This window comes from Sander vitreus, chromosome 4 (genome assembly GCF_031162955.1).
Source record: "Sander vitreus isolate 19-12246 chromosome 4, sanVit1, whole genome shotgun sequence".
Classification (NCBI taxonomy): domain Eukaryota; kingdom Metazoa; phylum Chordata; class Actinopteri; order Perciformes; family Percidae; genus Sander; species Sander vitreus.
This window is the reverse complement of record NC_135858.1, coordinates 25,512,963-25,533,538: the sequence shown is the minus strand read 5'-3', so window position 1 is coordinate 25,533,538 and position 20,576 is coordinate 25,512,963. Positions and strand designations below refer to the sequence as shown.

The 20,576-nt window shown below is 39.5% G+C and overlaps 1 protein-coding gene across 1 annotated transcript; it reads left to right on the top strand.

The window, feature by feature from the left end:
• The first annotated feature begins 646 nt into the window (after positions 1–646).
• Positions 647–12,174, top strand: agtrap (angiotensin II receptor-associated protein). Its single transcript, XM_078249151.1, has 5 exons — positions 647–793; positions 1,862–1,896; positions 2,130–2,238; positions 5,291–5,498; positions 11,024–12,174. Exons 1-5 carry the CDS (start codon positions 767–769, stop codon positions 11,146–11,148), a joined length of 504 nt encoding a protein of 167 aa, XP_078105277.1. The 5' UTR covers positions 647–766; the 3' UTR covers positions 11,149–12,174.
• The last annotated feature ends 8,402 nt before the right edge of the window (positions 12,175–20,576 follow it).

Genomic DNA, 20,576 nt, shown 5'->3' with positions numbered 1-20,576 from the left:
CAATAATATCGTATCGTGACATAAGTATCGTGATGATATGGTGATTCGAACCCCTACTGTTAACCACGTTCAAAAGCTTTAGTTTAGCGTGTTAACGTGCTAAAAGTTGCTAATATTAGCACTAAACGCAAGACTACCGCTGATGCTGAGCTACAAGCTCTACATATTGTTTTGGAGATTTTTCAACTTGCCTATATCAAACCTGATTGATGACTAATTGACTACATATACTGTATTTAAAGGTATTAAATATAAACACAAATTGCACTGCGTTCATCTTCAACGTATATGTGTGATTGTATCAAAAGCCTCCATCAGCCGCAGTAAGAGCTTTTCAAATCATCACACTGCTGCCAACATGTGATGTTGTCATGTTAACTGACAAGCAAAAAATAGCCAAATACACAAATATAAATCTCTACATATAAATAAATCTTTTAATTCTAAATTCAAATAGTCTATCTTAATTTAGATTTTTTAAACGTTCAAAACAGACGTGCCACATTCCCGATAATTCACAGTGAGTGTGTGGGGGGGGGAAAGAAGAAGAAGAAGTAGAAGAAGAAGAAGAAGAAGTGAGCGGTGAGGGTGGGGAGTCACATGGGAGGCAGTCAGGCTGCTGTCACATGGTTTGTGTTTGCAGGCTGATCTGAAGGGAGGAGGAGTTTTACGGAGAAGTTTGTAGCAGGTTTTCATGTAGACCCCTGAACAAGTTGAAGCAGTGAAGCGGATAAAGAAAGATCTGCTTTGAACCAAACAGCTTGTTATGGAAATCCCTGCCATAAATCTAAAGGTGAGTTTGCGGTTTTTGCTTGGTTGTAATGTTGGAGGTGTGTATGGTAGCCTGCTCTTTACAGTTTTTCTGGCGTTATTGATGCCAACTTGGTAGCTCATTGGTAATTCCTCTGTGTGGCAACCTGCACGTATCACAGTAAACTAGTCAAATGTATATTTATTGATGTTTGTTGTTTAGTTTAGTTTTTTTGTTAAATGGTAGAAGAGAAGTTTAGTTATTTGGAATATAGCCTCTAAAAATATATTAAAGTGTATTTAAAGATCGAAGACTTCAAAGGCAGTTATGTTGTCAGTGATGGGCAGCAGGCCTATGGACAGAGTAAATAACATTATTGGATGTTAGAAACACAAACATAGTGGTACATCTGCTCATTAAATGCGATATTTACATGATAGATTTTTGTAGTTCAAGCAAAGCTCGAACACAAACTGTCTTACAGTGATTTTGGCAATGGATCTGCAAATAAACATGTTTCAATTATTTATCACATGAACCACATATTGACTTCTGATTTCTCCACTTTTTCTGTAAGTAACATGTAAGTGAGCTGATGCCTGCACGTCATGTCCCTTTTTAAAAGGGAGAACTATTCAATTGAATGATGCTTTTGTGCTATTTTTGTATCTAGGCTAAAAAAAAAGGTTCGAAATCAGTTTGAAAACCTCTTATTCAAAGCTCAAAAACTTAAACATGCAATGTGAAAAGTCAGAAAAGAAGATGTGTAAATGTAGCTGTAGGATCACTCACACTGATTTTTCTGGAGAAAATGAGACACTTTCTGATTTATAACTTAAGTTAAAAAAAGGGGTCTAAGGGGGCACTTTTCAAATGTCCAACCAACTTCCAAAACCCAAAGAAATCCAGATTTACAATGATTATAAAACAGAAAAACAAGAACTCCTCACTATGGAGAGGCTGGAGCCACTGAATGTTTGGAGCTTTTAGTTGATATGTATGATTGATCAGTTGTCAACATTGAAATTGTCTGTGGATTGGAAGAGTCCTAGACCACAGGGAAAGTATTAAAAAAGGTCTTAACACTTTGTCTTTTGTTCTCTGTCATAGGCCATAGTACTGGTGCACTGGCTGCTTACAGTATGGTGAGTGGGAGAACAGTTTTTTTTTTCACAAACCTGAGGAATTTCTTTCCTCGCCTCTACTCTCTCTCTCACACACACACACACACACACACACACACACACACACACACACACTCACTCACTCACTCACTCACTCACTCACTCACTCACTCTTCAGGCCTACTCTTTCACCTCCACGTCCCATACTTGTGTATTCTTCATGTGTGACTTTATGAATTGCGTGTCTGCTGCAGGGGATGTATGGTGTCGCTGCCCTCCTCTTTTGCTTGGGGAAACTTTGGTGTTTTAGCTGTCGGGGTCTGGGCCATTGCACAGAGGGACTCGATCGATGCCGTGCTCATGGTGAGTCTTCCACTTGTTTCCTTCGCGCAGGCTGCGAACTTAACATCATGTGACGCGTACACAAGTCTAACTATAGGCACAGCAATGCATATCCGCGCTAACCTATTTGTCTGTGGAATCTAGGACAATCTGTGATCATCCCTTTGAGAAAGATGGCCTTCTCTTAATTCAGCACAGAACTCAGTAACCATAGGCTTTCATGGTGCATCAGTTTACAGCACCAGGGGCCGTTTCATGTTTTAGTCTTAATTCCTGCTAAGAGTAAAAGTTACTCACCACCCTACCCTAACTTTGAACTCATTTTTTTTCTCCATTTTCTGACCAGTGGCACCAAAGGACGAAAAAAGAGCTCATGATTAGCTAACAATGTTGTGGAGCGTTTTTATAGAGCGCAGTAACCTGTTGGAAATATATATCAATGAGGACATCCTCAGCAATTTTTGCTTGTCCAAAGAAACTGACTGATGGACAGTCTTGTATAAAGTACTTGAAAGCAATACTTGAGTAAAAGTACAAGTATCTTACCAGATAATGACTTTGGTAGAAGTTAAAAGTCACCTTTTAGAATATCACTTGAGTAAAAGTCTTAAAGTAGCTGATATTTGCTGTATTTTAGTATCAAAAGTAACTTTCTGATATTAAATGTATACTTCATTATAAAAAGTAAAAGGAAAAAACTTTGATTATGAACTTTATTGTGGCTTCCTTATAGTAAATTATAATATTCCGGGTTTCCGCACCTTCTTAAACATCAACTTCAAAGGCTAACATTAACATAGAGGAAAAACTGAAACAGAATTTTCATTTTTTTTTTGAGGAAGAATCTTTCACTCGTACGATTTTTTTGTTGTTGCAGGTAATGAGTAACGAAGATGCTTAGGGGAAATGCAGTGCAGTCAAAGTATAGATTTTATTCAGGAAATGTAGTGGAGTAAAAGTAAACGTTTTCAGAAATATAAATAACGAAGTGAAGTACAGATACGTGAAAATTCTACTTAAGTACAGTAACAACACTGATGATGAGTAAGCAGAAGAGAGCCACAGCCTACTGGAAGGTTTTTGTATTGTTACAGTCGTCGCTGAATTTTCCCAGCAAATGTCCTTTTATTGTAACTGTTGAATTCCTCCATAAGATAAACCGTTTCTGCTGGGGAGAACAGAGCTGAGCAATGTGACACGGTTGCTCGGTCAGGCATGTTTGTTTACTTTTTAAAGTGTCTTAATTTACCCAGAATTCATGGCAAGTGAGTCCTGCTTAACCTTTGTATTTTCCTCAGGTCAAATTTGACCCATTTTCGACGTTTTTTTTAATCAGAAATATGGGTTTCTTTCAACCAAATTGCCCAAAAATAACATGGAATAACATGGTTTCAACCAGTTTTTAGTGTCCTGACTAAACTGTGACATAAATCAGCCTGTGACTCTGTGATCCACTCAACATCCTCTAATCATAATCTTTTTAAACAAAAACATTAGGTATAATGTCACATAAATGAGGTTTGTTGACCAATGTTCCAAGCATAAGTATAAAACTTATTATAAAACCAACACAAGTTGGTGTTAGTGGTGCATATAGAGTAAGTGACCAAACTGTTTATTTTTTTTAAAAGCATTGCAAAAGCGCAAAAAAAAAGGTTCATTTTCAATTTTGACCTGGAAGGACAACGAGTTCACGGATGACGGGAAGACAACACGAGGGTTAAGATAGTCAAGAACTAGACAGATTTGTGCAGCAGATGAATTCAGACATCTATCTGAAGTCTGACTATTAGTTACATCTAAGCATTAGTCAAAGTCTTTCATTGTGGAATCGCTGGCTGTGAAGGGGTGTTACATGCCAGACAAATACACCACAGCTGGAGAGTCAAGAAAAAAATGGCTGTCCAGTGTCTCTTTTGACAGTGTTGGATTCTGACTGTCATTGCCATTGGGAAGTAACCCTAGGAAGCCTCTGACCTTGTTTACTTTAAAGGTCCTATGACATGCTGCTTTTTGGATGCTTTTATATAGGCCTTAGTGGTCCCCTAATGCTGTATCTGAAGTCTCTTTCCCAAAATTCAGCCTTGGTGCAGAATTACAGCCACTAGATCCAGTCCCACAATGAGCTTTACTTAGTATGTGCCATTTCTGTGTCTGTAGCTATTGAGGAGGACAGAAGCCATGATGTCTCTCTCTTTCTCATGGGTGGGCCAAATTCTCTGGGTGGGCAAAGCAGAGAAAGTGGAGGTAACCTTCCTCCTTATGACCTCATAAGGAGGAGATTCCAGATCGGCCCATCTGAGCTTTCATTTTCTCAAAGGCAGAGCAGGATACCCAGGGCTCGGTTTACACCTATCTCCATTTCTAGCCACTGGGGGACCATAGGCAGGCTGGGGGAACTCATATTAATGTTAAAAAACCTCATAAAGTGAAATTTTCATGCCATGGGACCTTTAAAGTCCAGGGGTGCTTCCAGAGAAAGAGCTTTGTAGGTTAAGCCGGCCAAATTGGGGAAATAAAAGTTGAAAAAATCATTTATGCACTGGATTCTTCGTGGTTGAGGGTGCAGCTTCATATCAAAGTCAAAAGACTACTGCATGTATTAACTCCAGGCTTCACTTTCTCAAATGTCTTAAGTGATTTCAATGTATCTTTTTGCTAACTAATCAAATATTTAATTCACATTTCTGGCTTTGGGAAAATGCTTTCTCATCCCATAATATGGATTTGACTACCCCAGAAAATAATGTCAACGGAAAAATGTCTAAATGCAGTGTTTTTATTTTAATTTTATTATTGCATTTTCCATTCTTACTTTCTGGCACCACTTAGGTTTTTATCTAATTTCCCCACAGAAATCTGTATTGTTGTTTAATTTATTAAATTGGCTTAATGACTTTATTTTCCTCACACAGTATGTTGCAAGGAATCTTTCCCTGTGGTTTAATTACAGAGATGTGTTGGCACTTCAGAGCATGAGCGTCCTTTCCATACTGACGTATACGGTGAGTAACGAAGCCTGACGCGTCATCTGTGTCTGTTAAGATTTTTTTTGTTTTGTTTTTTCCTGTAGTTTCTGTTGGGGATGGTCGTGACGATATTGACCGACATCGTCCATTTTGGGATCTTTTACCCGCGGAATGACTTTGCAACAGAGATTGGAAGTGTGTTTCGCTTCAGCCAGGGAATGGCCATCCTCAACCTGCTGCTCAAACCTGCGTCCTGCTTCTTCGTCTACCAAATGTACCGTGAGCGTGGAGGAGATTACAACGTTAACTTTGGTAAGTGTTGCAAGAGTCGTGATGAGTCGTGCAGTAACGTGAGGAGTTTGCAGACTTTTGAGGAAGTTATTGTATGCCACTATAAGGCTGATTTATAAAAAAGGACTGCACAGATGTTTTAGCTCTGATAGACATCAACAGGAATTTAAACACAAATCTGATGCTATCTTGCAGCCTACTGGGATTCAATCATTATTTAATGACTTATGTGTGATCTAATTTCCTTTTGAGGAGCAGATGACTCAAAGAAGAACTCATTATATAACAAAAAATAAGGTTTTATTGAGCGTGGACATGTTCTATCATCATTTCCAAACTAGTGAGAAATATCTGAGGTTTCCTCCCCCCCACAAAAAAAAAAAAAAAGATCGATCGCCAGCCCTGAGTGTGACCAAAGCTAGAGGTATGGTGCGATGCATGTGTTCTGAGTCACTTTGAGATCCTCCCTATGTTTTATGCTGTTTGTTATGAAAGGCCTGCCAAGTGCAGCACACACAGTGGGAAGACTCTGCTAAACCACTGGCAGATGATTCCACAGTCAAACTAATTAGTTACAGTCACAAGACTTGCAATCCAGCAAGACATCTGAGCTGCAGTTCAGCCGGGCAGGGAAATAATTTCTCCACGAGTTGTTTATAACATTTGTGTGTCATCCTGGCCACCAGTTTATACTGCATGCAGGAACATATTAAACCCATGCAGGCTGAAAAACGTATGATCTGCCATGATAGAAAAATAGCCCCGGATTGATGTGAAAGAAACAGAGATGGAGTCCAGAGCTGCAAATAGAAGTTTTGTGGCGTTCCTGGCCGTTGAGTACATATTTGTTTATTCATTTAGGAATGCACATTAATTAGCAGTCCAACATGTACTGTAAATGTACATGTTGTACAATGTACAGGTTAATTTTCATCTGCTGTCCCTGGCAGGTTGACATTAAAAGAAAAAAATACAAGAGCAAATCCACACATAACGCGGAGAAAATAATCTCAAACTAATGATACGTACACTTCTTCCATTGACTGGTCAGGAGATACTCAAGATGTGTTCTTTGATTAGCTGTGTGTGGCCATTGATTTTGGGGACTTGGACTCGCTCTGCTGAGAGCTTTTCCATCAGAAATCCCACTGAGCTGTGACGTCTGTCGGACTCGTAAGTCCTTGAAAATGTTACTCATGCTTTCATTTAAAAGGACTATCCAAACATAGTTGTGTTCATCCTTTTTAGTTAATTATTTGATGTTAGTAGTGAGAATGGGTCCATACAGGGAACTTTGAGCTAGTGAGCTTTTTTTGCCTTCATAAAAAAGAACAAAAATAAACCACAAGTGTGTCCTTTATTATTAACTGTCATATCACCAGCTAAAAAAGTAATTTATTACACTACACTCTACGAAAAGTAATGAAATATCTCCTGCTTTGCGAGCAACACTGCAGTGTCCTGATTGTCCTGTTTGGAGGATAATTGAATATTGATGAATCTGCTCAGTCTGTGGTTCTGCTTTAATGCCACAGACACGCAGCAGGTACATCCATTAGACTGTGATTGGCTGCGTGGTGACTGATGAGTGCAGTTAATGTTAGTTTCAGACAATGTGTGTTTTAATTGCTGTCTGATTGCATAGCTGGCATTAACATGGATCCCTGCTGCACGCAACACTGTGGGAACTCAGGCAATCGTGTGTGTGTGTGTGTGTGTGTGTGTGTGTGTGTGTGTGTGTGTGTGTGTGTGTGTGTGTGTGTGTGTGTGTGTGTGTGTGTGAGAGTCACTTGTTTTTTATTTTTTGTTAGGTTGGTGATTAGAATAAGGGCTGTAAGACTGAGCGATCACACATTTATCATTAAATGAACATTGTTCAAGCATCGCTATAAGTAGGCCTGTCAGGCTTTGGATTTCTTTACATGCTAAAGCAGTGTGCATGGGACTGTAGTAAGTGTAATAAGCAGTACTGTATATGAGTTATGAAAAAAGAAGGAAAAAAACCAAAAGAGGAACATGGTAAGAATGGATAAAACAGTGTGGTGTCTGCTCTAATGTAAGCTGCAAACATTAGCATGCCCAACTAACTAGCTCACCACCTATAGTAGTTTTCAGCTGGAGATGGAGTTTTTAACCAACTAACCGACTTAACGTTAATTAGCGAGCTAGCTATATCTGCCAGCAATACTCGTCACAGCCGAGGAAATGGACATTCATGAGAAGCCTGCTTTTGTTTACATCTGTTTGCATGGACCCGTTGTGCCACAAATTACCACTAATTTTGAGTGGTAAAACCTAAAAATCTGTTGTTATCACTGTCAAATGTGTGTGTATATGTGTATATATATATATAAACTGTGCCAGCCAGGACGACCATCAAGCTGGATAGGCATAGCAATAGTAACGGTTAATTACCTGCAGTGCATTTCCCCTGAATGTTCTCAGCTGGCTTGTAGTGACACAGTCAATTCAATTTGATGAAGTTATCAGTATATCCATTATTATTATTATTATTATTATTATTATTATTATTATTATTATTATTATATAATAATAATAATAATAATAATAATAACTATTAATATTGATAAATACCTTTTGATAATTGCTAATAACTGAATCTGTGCCCCCTAAATTCCCTACAATGTGTAATCCATATGCATTTCGCTGTTCTTTTCTTGCATATCGTCATTTCTAACATCCCAGTGTATTTGTCACTCTGTCGTGCTTTTTGTCATGTGAACACTTGTGTTGTCTCATGTTTTTCCTGTTATGATTTGACTATTTGTCTTGTGTCTCTTTTCTTCTCCACTGCTGACCTTTGACCTCTCAGACTTAGAGACCTCTGTGGACAGTCGATGCACGACGGATAGTGGTGACAGTGCTTTTATTGGCCGCCGCTATTGATTCCCGGCTTCTTCCTTCTTCTTTTTACAATTTCTCTTCTCCAATCATCCTCTTCCATCCTCTCCCACACAGGAAGTAAGATTGCAAATCAGGCTGCAGGACATAAAAGAAACTGACTTTTTTTATCTTGGTATTTCTTTCTCAATTATTATCTTAAACGTTCTGTTGTCCATCTTTTTCTATTTAGTTATTTATATGAATTCACATGTCAATTCCCACCTTAATCAGTCCTCATTACCCTCCCATACCTGCTTGCATAGCTGTGTTTGTCAGTACAGTATGTTTGTATTCATGTCTATTGCATTATATGTGTTTATATCTGTCTGAAAGTTTGCATCTATGTATTATTCATATTTTTACTCTCCAGACACCTCATTTGTGTTTGCGTATTCTGTTTGCATATATTTAAAGCAGAGCTGCATGATGGTGCACATTCTCAAATCAGCCTAATTAAAGTAATGTTGACTTATTATAGCCAATGAATGTGTTTGAGATGCACACTCAGAGTAGGACTTAAGTTATTGAAGGTTTGTTGAGCAACATGATGCAGTTTTTTTATGTATTTATTTAGAATTATTAATGTATTTTTTATCTTGCAAATTAAAATAATAAACATCACAGTTGTACAGTATTGGTAAAACGAATATATGCTTTAGCAAATAATCTAATCCTTCTGCAATGAAGGTGCTTGTTTGGTAAGCATTAATATGTGCATGTTTGTCAGACAGTCATAGGACTCTGGGCCATGCAGACATAAGAGTGAGCAGGCCTTTGAATTCCTAAACCATCGCCATTGGTATTCTGGCCGGGTCAGAGTTTGTTTTGAGTATCAAAGGGGGGGGTCTTATAAGACTTTTCAGATGGATTATATCAGTTAACTGCCTCCATAGAATTCATTATAAGGCATGTTTACATGAAGTATAAAGCACCCAGAAACTTTTTTGTGTGTTTTTTGTGTTGTTGGGTAAACACATATTAGAAGATTCAGCTCACATGAGATGTTTCAGGCCTATTCTCAGATCATTGATGGCAGCCTGTTCCTGAGGTCAATTTCTCTAGAATTGGCTGCAGAACAAGTAGCTAATCACACAGTAGTGGATTTTAAAAAGAGAGTGATGAAATGGGTGGACTTTCAGTACCACTCAAAAGATTTAAAAAATAAATAAAGAAATTGAATTTGCATTGAATCTGTTTTCTCACCCCATTGTCAATGAGAGGCAATGTGTGCTTTACTGTATGTTGGCAAAGACCGTTTCCAACAGTAATCTATATTTCATCCAGAGAGGGCCAGATGCTCAAGTCAAGTTAGAGTTTTTTTTCCAATTGCTAAAACACAGTTTTGCAAACTAGTGTGGTTTTATCAAAATACTCAACACAAAACCACACACCCAAACTGCAAAATACCTCATATATCCTGCAAAATGAAGCACTGCAACCAAAACTACATATAGCATTATCAAAATCAAACTTTTGCACCACATGGCACACACTTCATTCATATTACCAGATTTTTGTCTAACCAACTACACACTGTTGGGCATTATGAAAAGCACTCTCATCTTTAGTATGCGTTACCATAATACTAAAATAGTTCAAATTGTAGAAAATTCGTCAGATTGTTCACATGCACAGACCTTATCATGGTCATTGCATTTCTGTGCGTGATTTTTATTTTTCTTATGTATGTGTGTATATGTGTTTGTTGTGTTAAGGTTGTCTAAGCTACTGGATCCTAAAATTTCCTTCTGGATGAATAAAGTATCTATCTATCCAAATATTTGCAGATACACACACATGCTGTTGAAACATTTATGTTTTTATTTTTAACCAAACAAGTCAGTGCAACATATGCGCAGCAGATATATGTACATAGGACTGAACAGAAATATGCTCCCAACAAACAGTAAACTGAAAAAGAAAATTGCAGAAAAAATATATAGAACAAAAAGAGGTGCTCACATGTGGTCTTTTTATAGTGCTTACTTCCTGACTGAAGTGGTAACAATTAAGCATTGAGGTGTTTGGCCAGGCGGCGCATATGTTGGCCAATTAACTCATGTAGTGTCATTTTGAATGGCAATGTTTTGAAATGTGACTTGCTGTCAGATTGTTGTGTCTTATGCAGAGAACCGTGTTCAGTGCATTTAAAAAGTGCCATTTCGAATTGCAGAATGTGTGTAAAGCAGAAAATGTGTTTAGACTTTTGGAGACTTGAGAAGAGGTTTTGCTCTCTGTGTGTCAGTTTAAATAATTGTGCTATGCGTGTCATTTTAGTGTGTCAGCAATTGGAAAAAAAACTGTAACAAATCTACCTAACTTTTTCATGAATCTGTTTAAAGAGAAATGAGTGTAAGAAAGAATAAGAAGCATTCTAATGATTCTTTTCTTGTGTAGACAGTTTTAAAATGTACATTGCAACATCCTTAATTAGTTGTAGTGATTCTAAGCAGATATGATTATGAATAATACATTTGCATGGCAGGGTGTGTGTGTGTGTGTGTGTGTGTGTGTGTGTGTGTGTGTGTGTGTGTGTGTGTGTGTGTGTGTGTGTGTGTGTGTGTGTGTGTGTGTGTGTGTGTGTGTGTGTGTGTGTGTGTGTGTGTGTGTGTGTTTTAAAGACTTTTTGCTTGTCTCTGCAGGTTTCCCCTCTGTATGGCGAAACAGAGATGCCTACCAGTCCATTGACCACCAGGATGAGTCTTCCAGCCCAGTGAATCCCTTCAACCCGCCCCAGGACAGCAAACCAGCAGTCCGCACATACTGAGAGAACCAGGCAGTGAACAATGCAGTGTTTTCCTTTTGAATTTCTATGCAGCAGCACAGTGCTTAGGGGCAATTTTTTGCAATCGATACCACATTGGTCCCTGTGTTTTGTACAGTCGGGTCTGCTGCAGACTGCAGCCATGACAGCAATTTGAATACTTTTATTATGGTAAATCATTATCTCTGTATGGCTTTAAGAATGAAATGTGGCTTAATTAAACCCATTTGAATTTTTTTCTTCAAAGGTTACAATGGGTTTTTTTTGATGAGCGGGCACATCACTGCTGAAAAATACAGAGGAAGCACTGCTTTACCACTCCCATGCTGTGTTCCTGATGTTACCGCCTACTTATTTTGGTATAGAGCTGTTGAATGGAACTGTTGTGTCAGTTAACTTTTTTTCCAAGTTAGTCAGTTTTACAAACGTGGCACTTACACATATTAAGAGTCTTTCTCTTTGTGATCTGTAAATTATTACATTCTCATTGTATGGAGTATTTAATTATTATTTTCCAATTCCTCTTTTGCTTTATGGCACAGCAATGCTTGAAGCACAGGACCGTTTTTAACACAAGAGGGTCGGAACAAATGTTCAGTGTTGTGCCTTAGAAGTTACCTTGTGCCTTTTGTACTTTTTCAACTCATACGAGCTGTGAAATCCTTTGGCTGAGTTCAAGACACAATGACCACATTGAAGTTAGAGGCTTTTCTTTTCATAACTGAGCAAGAAATAAGCAAGACCTTCATAGTGCAGTGCAGCACACAGACGGCACTGTTCACTTATCTCGTTGTGCAATGTCCATATTAAGTCTACTGGTATCTAGCAATGTAACTATGAAAAATAAAATGTAAAACTAAGATTTTTGAGAAAAAAAGAGATAAACATGAATATGAATGTTTCTCATTTCAAAACCATTTCAAATGTATTATTCTTATAGTTATTGTCATAAAGGTAAAGGGCCTCTAGACTGCCATAAACACTCACTTGTAATGTGAAACTTGTTTCAATAAATTATAGACCACATACTGTGCAGCCTCTGATTGCCGTTGATCTGTTTAAATATGTTCCTATACTACATAAGGACAGCAGATATGAGTCAGTTCTGTCACATCACAAATGATAAATGAAGGGTTTTAAACCTTGAAATGTTCACACTAAATATTTGCAGCAGCACAGTGTTCAGTGAACAGTGTGTAATATTGCACATTATTTATAGAACACTGAATGAAGTGTGCACTCTCAGTTGTAGAGTGTATAGATTCCATAATAGTGATAGTGGTTAGAGCGTAAGTAAAGCGGACGCTGTGGCTGCAGGGTTGATTTTACTGGCTGATTGCATCATTGGGATTGCATCATTTGGATTTTATTTTTATTTTTTATTTTTTTACAGTCACTTTGAAAGTTCTGAGCTCCTGTTTTAAAATCATAATGACCTTCATGACAGCGAAGATGTGAGAACTATCTTGGTCACATCATGTGAAATGAATACAGCTGTAGTACCTACCAGGGAATCTCCAGTCCTGTACAGTCTGCCTTTTATGTATAGACCATAAAAGGCACCTTATTTACTTACATTCCTCACATAATTATACCTTAATTAACCAAATCTTTGTGATCAAATCATAACCTATAGTTCCACATCCAGTGAGCCTATAAGAACCCCCTTACCAAATCACTGCAATACCACATGAAGTACTCTTAACAGCTCTGTGTAATGACTTGACAAAATGGCGCCATCATGGACAAAAAGTCAGAATTTGCAACGACACTTTGTTGCACTTTGACAACAAATAAACGAGCACTTGCTGCCTGGTGCTTGCAGATTATGTTGGACTGAGAAAGACCTGCAGAAAGGCAACAACATTTTTTTCTGTAAATCCCTTCGTAATAAAGAAACTATATTTAAAAAGCTAAATTTTGGCACCAGGAACACTGAACGTAAGTATGAGTTAGCAATTCAGAGGCCACTTTAATAAAGCTAAATTATTCATTACAGTATGTCCTGTAAGAGATTACTAAAATATTATATTTTACTGTGGAAAAAAGTCATAATGTATGGTTCAAACAATTTGTAATATCTTGATACCGCTAAGATATTTTTTTCTGGGAAACTATAGAAATAGCTAACATGACCAACAAGAAAACTTTTTCTTTTTTCTCATGCTTTTTCATTTGCTTCAAGGTTCATCCTAAAGTAAGGCAGCTACAGTAGCTTCAGTTTAAATGGGCTGGGGGGGGGGGGAGTGGTCTGGGATTGCCTCCACACGGCTCTCACAAACGTTCCTCAACTCATCAAATACTGGTGCTTGACCTGCTTTTATTTATCCAACCGGACAAGACAATAATCTTCCTGATTTTCTTGTACTCGCCCTTTTTTGCACTCTACTGTGCACATTCCCAAAGCTAAACCAGCTAGAGCTTTTTTAAAAGAGTGTCAAAACTTGTCAAAACTCAACTTGGCCACTAGGTACAATATACACTACAACAGCACTTGATTTAAAATGCCACATGAATGTAAAATGGGTGGTGATGGTGTAGTGGATTCAACACATTCCTTTGGTGTGGGTGATCTGGGTTCAATTCCCACTGCAATACATCAACCAATGTGTCCCTGAGCAGGACACTTAACCCATACTTGCTCCAGAGGCGTGTGGCCTCTGACATATATATATAGTCATGATGATGCAGATGCACGTAAATGCCCAACGACAACAGAGGCGGTCTGTGGTGTGGAAACAACAGCGTTATATTTTGTCTCCTCGTTCGTCCACTTCCATCTGTCTTTGTTGACACCCGCCATGTGTGCAAACAGAGCGGAAATACTGGGCGGAAATGAACTAAAACTTCTTCTTCTTCGTTTTGTGGCGGGTTGCAACCATAAAATGACCTCAAACTTAAACACAATTCATTATTTATTCGGCAAATAACATTTCCATCAGCGTTTATCGCATAAGCCGTACATCGATCAAGATAAAATCCAATTAGACCAAACGCATTTCCTTTGAGTTGATATTCATGAAATTCAATTGAATATTACTGTTTCCATAAGGTATTTTTCATCACTTAATTCAGACAAAAATGTGTGGATGGAAACACCACAATAAATGTAGATAAATATGATCACTAAATCAACCATACAAAACTAAAACCTAGATAATGTAAATGCACACCCAAAACATTAACAGAACATTATTAAAACACACTTTTACTAGGACAGAAACCGTACAGAAACCGTTCAGAACATATCTATTTTTCCCATGAGCCTTTGCATCGCTTCAGGCAGAACTGTTCAAATGACCCCACCCCTCCCATACAGAAACTAAACAGCCTTAGTTATCGCTGATTAATATATGTGCACTGCATACTTAAGCTGATTATTACAAACAACTAATGTGATTTAGTAATGAATATGGTTTTTAACAAAACATGAAAGAATAAGTAATGACCACTAAAAAGATGAATTACAACCAAATCTGGGTTTACAGTGTAGAAGCGTCAGGCAGAGGTCTTAATTAACGAATCACTGTGTTAATTGTTGATTTCATGCTGAGCTCCTGGAATGGGAGGCTAAGAAACTGTTAAAGAAGAAGAAGAAGAGGAGGAGTGATGGAGGAAAAGGATGGGGGATAGAAGGTGGAGAATGAGAAATAAGAAGGGTTCAGGGGAGGAGGTGAAGATGTGGGGGGGGGGGGCGGGGGGGGGGGGTATGGCCAGCAGCCCAACAAGCTGTTGATTAATAAGGAGCCGCTGGGCTGGCTCTCCTGAGTCTTGCATGCATGCAGGTTTGACACATCTTATGCTCACGCCTGTGATTCCTCCGAGTCAAGGACACGCTCGCCGGCTGCCATTGTTGGTCGATGCAATAAATGGAACTCAATTTGTCAGATCTGTTATTGCATTAGTGACAATCCCCGGAGAGGTTTGGAAAGAATGAATGTGTATACTTCAGAACTGCAGACTTCCAACACAGTAAGAAACGTCTGTATTAAGAGCATCTTGAGGTGACCAATATTTTTGAAATATTTGTGACCAATAGATTTATTAGATTTTGACCAAGGAATTCATATTGTTTGTTCCTGAGAAACTCTATGAATGTGAAAATTACAATTTTTTCCTCTTTATAATTGGAACATATAACTGCACATATGACGAGTGACTGAGGGGCCTGAGGTAAATAATGATTCAAATAAACAGGTTTGCTGCAGGTTTCTGTATTATGTATTTTGATAATGATGGATACCATAATCAGAACCTTATTTTACCATTTATTATTGAACACAAACTATATATATATATATATATATATATATATATATATATATATATTTCTTTTATTTTTTTTTATATCTTTACATATTAAAATATTTTTTTAATAAATAAATACAAAGAAAAATGCAAATGGCATGTTTTTCTCCTTGACACACTTCCAGATGTAGGCCAAGAGGACGGGAATACAAATATAACCCTGAGAGCAGCTGGGGTCAGATGAAAATCCTTGGCGATGATTCCTGGGTTAATTATACAGCATGGGGGAGCAGTGAGTGATACAGAATATTGACATGCTTTGACTTACATGTCTCTAATTGAGTTTAGGTGCCCAGAAGAAATAATCCCTGGCCTGGGAAGATCTCATTAAATCAAGTGATGGAGTAATAGTCTCCATATCGTAAACATCTTACTGAGCCTCCAGCTGCTGCCTGGAGCTGCTCTGTGGCCAGAGAACAAGTCATGCTCCAAATGCCCTCGGAGATGAAACCAGTGTTCACATGTGAAATTGATTCAGGAATGACATTTTTATGCATCAAGCATCTTGAGTCCCCTGGAAGGGCTCTCTCAAACCTTGACCTTTTCACACCGCGGCTTCGCACATCTGTCAACGGCGATAACGGCATCAAAATTGATTCCAATTACCCATCCAGTCCATAGCAGCCGGAAGAGAAGGGGGTCAACACATCCCTGATTAGGAAAACAAGGGGTTGGTTTTAAATGTTGGAAATTAAATAAAACACAGTAAAAACTTTGCTTGTTTTCTCATGGGGGAGATTTCTGCAAGGAGGCTAAGAAACACTGGCCGTACTGTGGAAAGCCTGACTTAAAGCTTTAGTGTGTAACTTTTTGATATTAATGAACGTCCGTTACATTCAAGCCATTGCCAAATGAGTTGCTACAAAGCTAAATAAGACTATCAGCTCCACACAACTCTCTCTGTATTTCTCAGTGTGGCTGTGTTCAGAAGATTGTGTCATCCGGCGACTTTCGCGAGCAGAAACTCGAGTGAAGATAATTACCTCTTCTAAAGAGACCATGTTTTTTTAATCCTCCGCGATCACGGAAGGCTTGTATTATGTGGACGTGCCGACAGCGTTGGTGTCATTACTTAGAATTCCTCATGGGGGCGACAGAAGCTACGCACTGTAGCTTTAAAAGTTATTGTCTGTAAGATTTTCATCTACTTAATTGTCTGTTAAGTTCCTAATTATCAAAAGTGTGTTAAAACAATGGCGATTGAGCACTACACCCACCTATGAAAGGGCTTGTATTTGCTGCTTTGTCAAGTAATAGCATCTGAGTGTCTGTGGCGACTTTCCCGCCCTAAATTCAAATGGCGCTCACAGTTAGTGACACTTTTTACATCAGTCAGCAGGGGTTGGTCTCTCCCCGTCTGCCCAGGTGGAGCTTGACTTGACAGTGCCGGTTATGCTGCGTTCCATTGTACTCGGAAATTGGGAACTTCCGACAAGGAAAGATGCCAAGAAACAATAGGTTAATCGGGCGCCTACATTTCATTACTGCTGACTCACAATGGCGAACCAACAGACAGAGAAAGAAGACTTTGAGTCCAAAGAAAGATAAACAAAAGGCTAAGCTCCAGTCGGTCCTCCATGTAATGAACCACACTCTCTCCATGGAGTCGCTTTTCGGGACAAACATTCAGGAAATGACAGCCAGGCTGTAAACCACCTGTAAAGTCTCAGACTTTGCCTCAGAGCAGCTGCGCTCTCTTCTTCGCTGTAGAATAATGTTCAATGTCAATATTTGCATATAAATATAATAAGAATGTAAAAGGTTTCCACAAGAGACCAAGTATGTTTTGGTGTATGCTTATTGCAGATAACAGTCATGGTGCAGGACAAGAAGACAACGCCCCAGAGTGAGGGGGGGTATAAGAGTTTAGGGAAAGGATAGAACGGGGCTCACAAGGTCTGACAGTCTAGCGATACGTGGACCGGCTCCGGATTTTTGTCTGTTGCTAGGGAACCTTAGTATCTGCATGCTTTGTGATCTCGCAGATCTGTTTATTGTAACTCCGATGCTTGACTGATTAAACGAATGTATTTGACTTTATCTTATCGTCTTATTTGACTCTTCCTTAGGATCAATGTAATACCAATTTAACAAATGCGTGAGATATATAGGTCGTTTATTGGAGTCAGACACATTGTCCCAAAAGAGGGGACACAGAGAAGGTAAATCCCCAACACTGCCCATAGCAGCAGCAGTCAGGGCGCCGCCAGAGGGTTCGGCAGCTCCACCACCCAGCGGAGAGCTTCAGGGATCACCGTCATTTGCCATCTGGCTGCTCACTCACTCACTACCTCGGGCTAAGGGCCGGCTCATGCCGCACTCTTCCAGCACCACCAACAACACCCTTATTTTATCAATAAAGGGTGTACATTTTGTATGGCCTCAAGAGTTTATCTTCCCTGCACTTTGTGATGCTCAGGTTGGTTTAGATGTTAGCACTGTTAGCAATAAGAGTCGCCGCACTTGGGTCAGCGGGGACGTTCGGCCCTTTCCTCTCTCCCTGGGTGAGGCCAATAAGGGGAAAGCAGTGCGTGCTGGCCGCTCTTCCTCAGCCTCCACTTCATCAGCTGAAGTTATATCACATACTGCCTCAGTGGCTAGTAGGGTGTTTCTGTCACATTGGTTAGATGCCCGGCACCGCTTGGCTAAGTGCACTAACTTTACCCGGGCTGGGTGTACACTGGCTAACGGCTCCACTCGTTTGACTGCTAAAGCTACGTGCTAACACGGTAAACAGTGCTGTAAAACATTGCGCCTCCCCGATAGCATCGGTGAGTAATCCCTATAGCTGCGTTAGCACTGTTGACCGTGTTGGCCACATAATCCTCGCGCTGCCTCCCCGGCTCTATCATCTCTACGGCTGCGCGTCTACCCACACAGCTTGTATCTTAATGGATTTATTAGCTCTTAGCTCATCTTAGACTAAACTGCTATCTGTGTGGACTGGAGCACGTGAGGGAATTGCGCCGGCGAGAGCTGCAATCTACCGACATCCTTCAGTCGACACCTCACTTGGAAGTCCCAGAGGCGCGCCTGCAATTGTTACTGCCAATGTTACTAACAACCTAACTCAAACCGTACGGACAACAACTTTAGGTTATCACGTTTAAGCCGTTACACCAAAAGTATTGAGAGCTAAATAGACTCTTTAAAACAACAAAGAAATCTGCATGTGCATGATTTTTGTGGCAAACACCGATCACAACAATTTACAATGAAGACGATGGAGATCTGAAGACAGATATTCACACAGGAGCAAGTGTAAAATAAATAGGCCTAGCATAAAAAGAGAAAATGGAGAAAATGTAAAAAGCAGCGCCACAAACTAAATCAAAAAGAATATCTGGAAGTAAACTGAATAACAAAGATGTAATTGTAATTCTGCTTCCTAAGTTCATTTTCTGCCTCAGTTTCTGTTTTCACCTGTGAGTCTGTGTTTTTCTGGGAGTTCCTGAACACATCCCGGCGAGGAAGCAAAGCGGGAGAATCTGCAATCACACTCACCTGTATCTCATCTGCAATCTGCACACCTGATCCTGATCATCACCTCTCCACCATTTAAGCCGTGAACTGACATCAATTCCTTGCCGGATCGTTATCCTCACCAGTATGTTTGCTAGAGTATCAGTTAGAAAGTTTGAGAAGTTTGCTCTGCTGTTTTGTGATGTTTTGCCGTTGCTAATCTGCCTGTTCCTCTGTCTGCAGTTTTGTGACCTGGAAGATTACCTCCATCTCCGTCTGGCCGTCTGCATCACCATTATTACTGGATCTGCATTAATCCGTCAGCCGACTCAATTCCACCCACTGCCTCACCAGCTGGACTTCCCTGCTTCCACGTACCAAAATCAAATAAATACTTACCTTTTTTCCATTCTACTTACCTTGTCCTTGTCTGCTTTTGGGTTCCTGTCCTAGTGAATCGTGACAGTAATGTGTCAGTTACTGAGCTTTAAAAAGTGCTGGTAGGCAGATTTTGCTCCCCTTGGACAGAGCCAGGCTAACTGTTTTCCCGTTTTATCTGGCTGCAGTCTTGTTTTTACCGTACTGACAATCGTACCAATCCTCTCTTCAAACTCTTTGCAAGACAGCAAATAAGCAAAATGTCAAACTATTCCTTTTGTAAAAAATTGTAAAAATCCAGGTTTTTCTTTGAATTTAGGTTCCACACATCCGCTTCACTTGCTAATCCTCTTTTCTGTAATGCCCCCCCACTATGCTCTCATATTATTTGAAAGCCACAATTCATAACTTTCTTCAGTCAGTAACATCTTTGGAGTCCTTAACAAGCACAGTATAATTAAGACTCCTTACTGTTTCCTCAACCTCATTATATAACCATTTGTGGTTTTTATCCTCAATCTGCTCTATTTGCTTTAATTGTATTCTTCTTAATGTCAAACTCATTTCTTCAGTGACCCACTTTTTCCAAGGAGATCATTAAACTTTCATTTTTTCGTATCTTTCTCTTCTATCTTTAATGTGTTTTTTTTTTTTTTCAAATGTGTGATTAAGATTTTAGACTTTAGAAAAATGAAGCCTTGGAGGCAGCTTCTACCTTCTTGAGGTGTCTACACTGGCACCTGCTGTCAAATGAATGGAGCAAAGGTGTGACCCACCTTAATTGGTAAAGAAATGAGAACTATCTCTTCATAAGCTTTACCTGCAAATGTGCCATGAATGCCTCCTAAAAAAACTTTTTTTTCTTGGCAGTGAAAACCCTTCTGGGTTTTTCCCAACCTCGAGCAGGAGGTGAGGGAGCCCAACAGAGACTGAGCCAGAGAGAATAATGAACATGGACCTGGTAGTTCGATGAGTGCAGATGATGAATGACCACGGGGAGGGAGCACAGGACCAAAGCACAGGCACAGCCATTTGTTACTCTGCTGTCACAAATGTGTGTTTAATGAATGTGCACCTCTGGCTCCTCTGCAGAGCAGGACTGTTCCTTAAGGCCAGCATGACCCCAATATTTCCTCGGAAGCAGTGGCACTCAACAAACCCACTTTAGCTCTGGCTGTGTGATGTAAATAACCTTCTTCTGAGTGCTGAAGCCATCAGTCTAGCTCCTCATTATCATCCTTACCTGTGCCCTGAATCTGGGCCGTTCCTGTCTCGGTCGCTGG

Excerpts from the sequence above, each read along its gene's own strand:
- agtrap (XM_078249151.1), top strand. The coding sequence starts at position 767 with ATGGAAATCCCTGCCATAAATCTAAAG. Across the intron at positions 1,897-2,129 it reads CACTGGCTGCTTACAGTATG|GGGATGTATGGTGTCGCTGC; the intron begins GTGAGTGGGAGA and ends TGTCTGCTGCAG. Across the intron at positions 5,499-11,023 it reads AGATTACAACGTTAACTTTG|GTTTCCCCTCTGTATGGCGA; the intron begins GTAAGTGTTGCA and ends TTGTCTCTGCAG.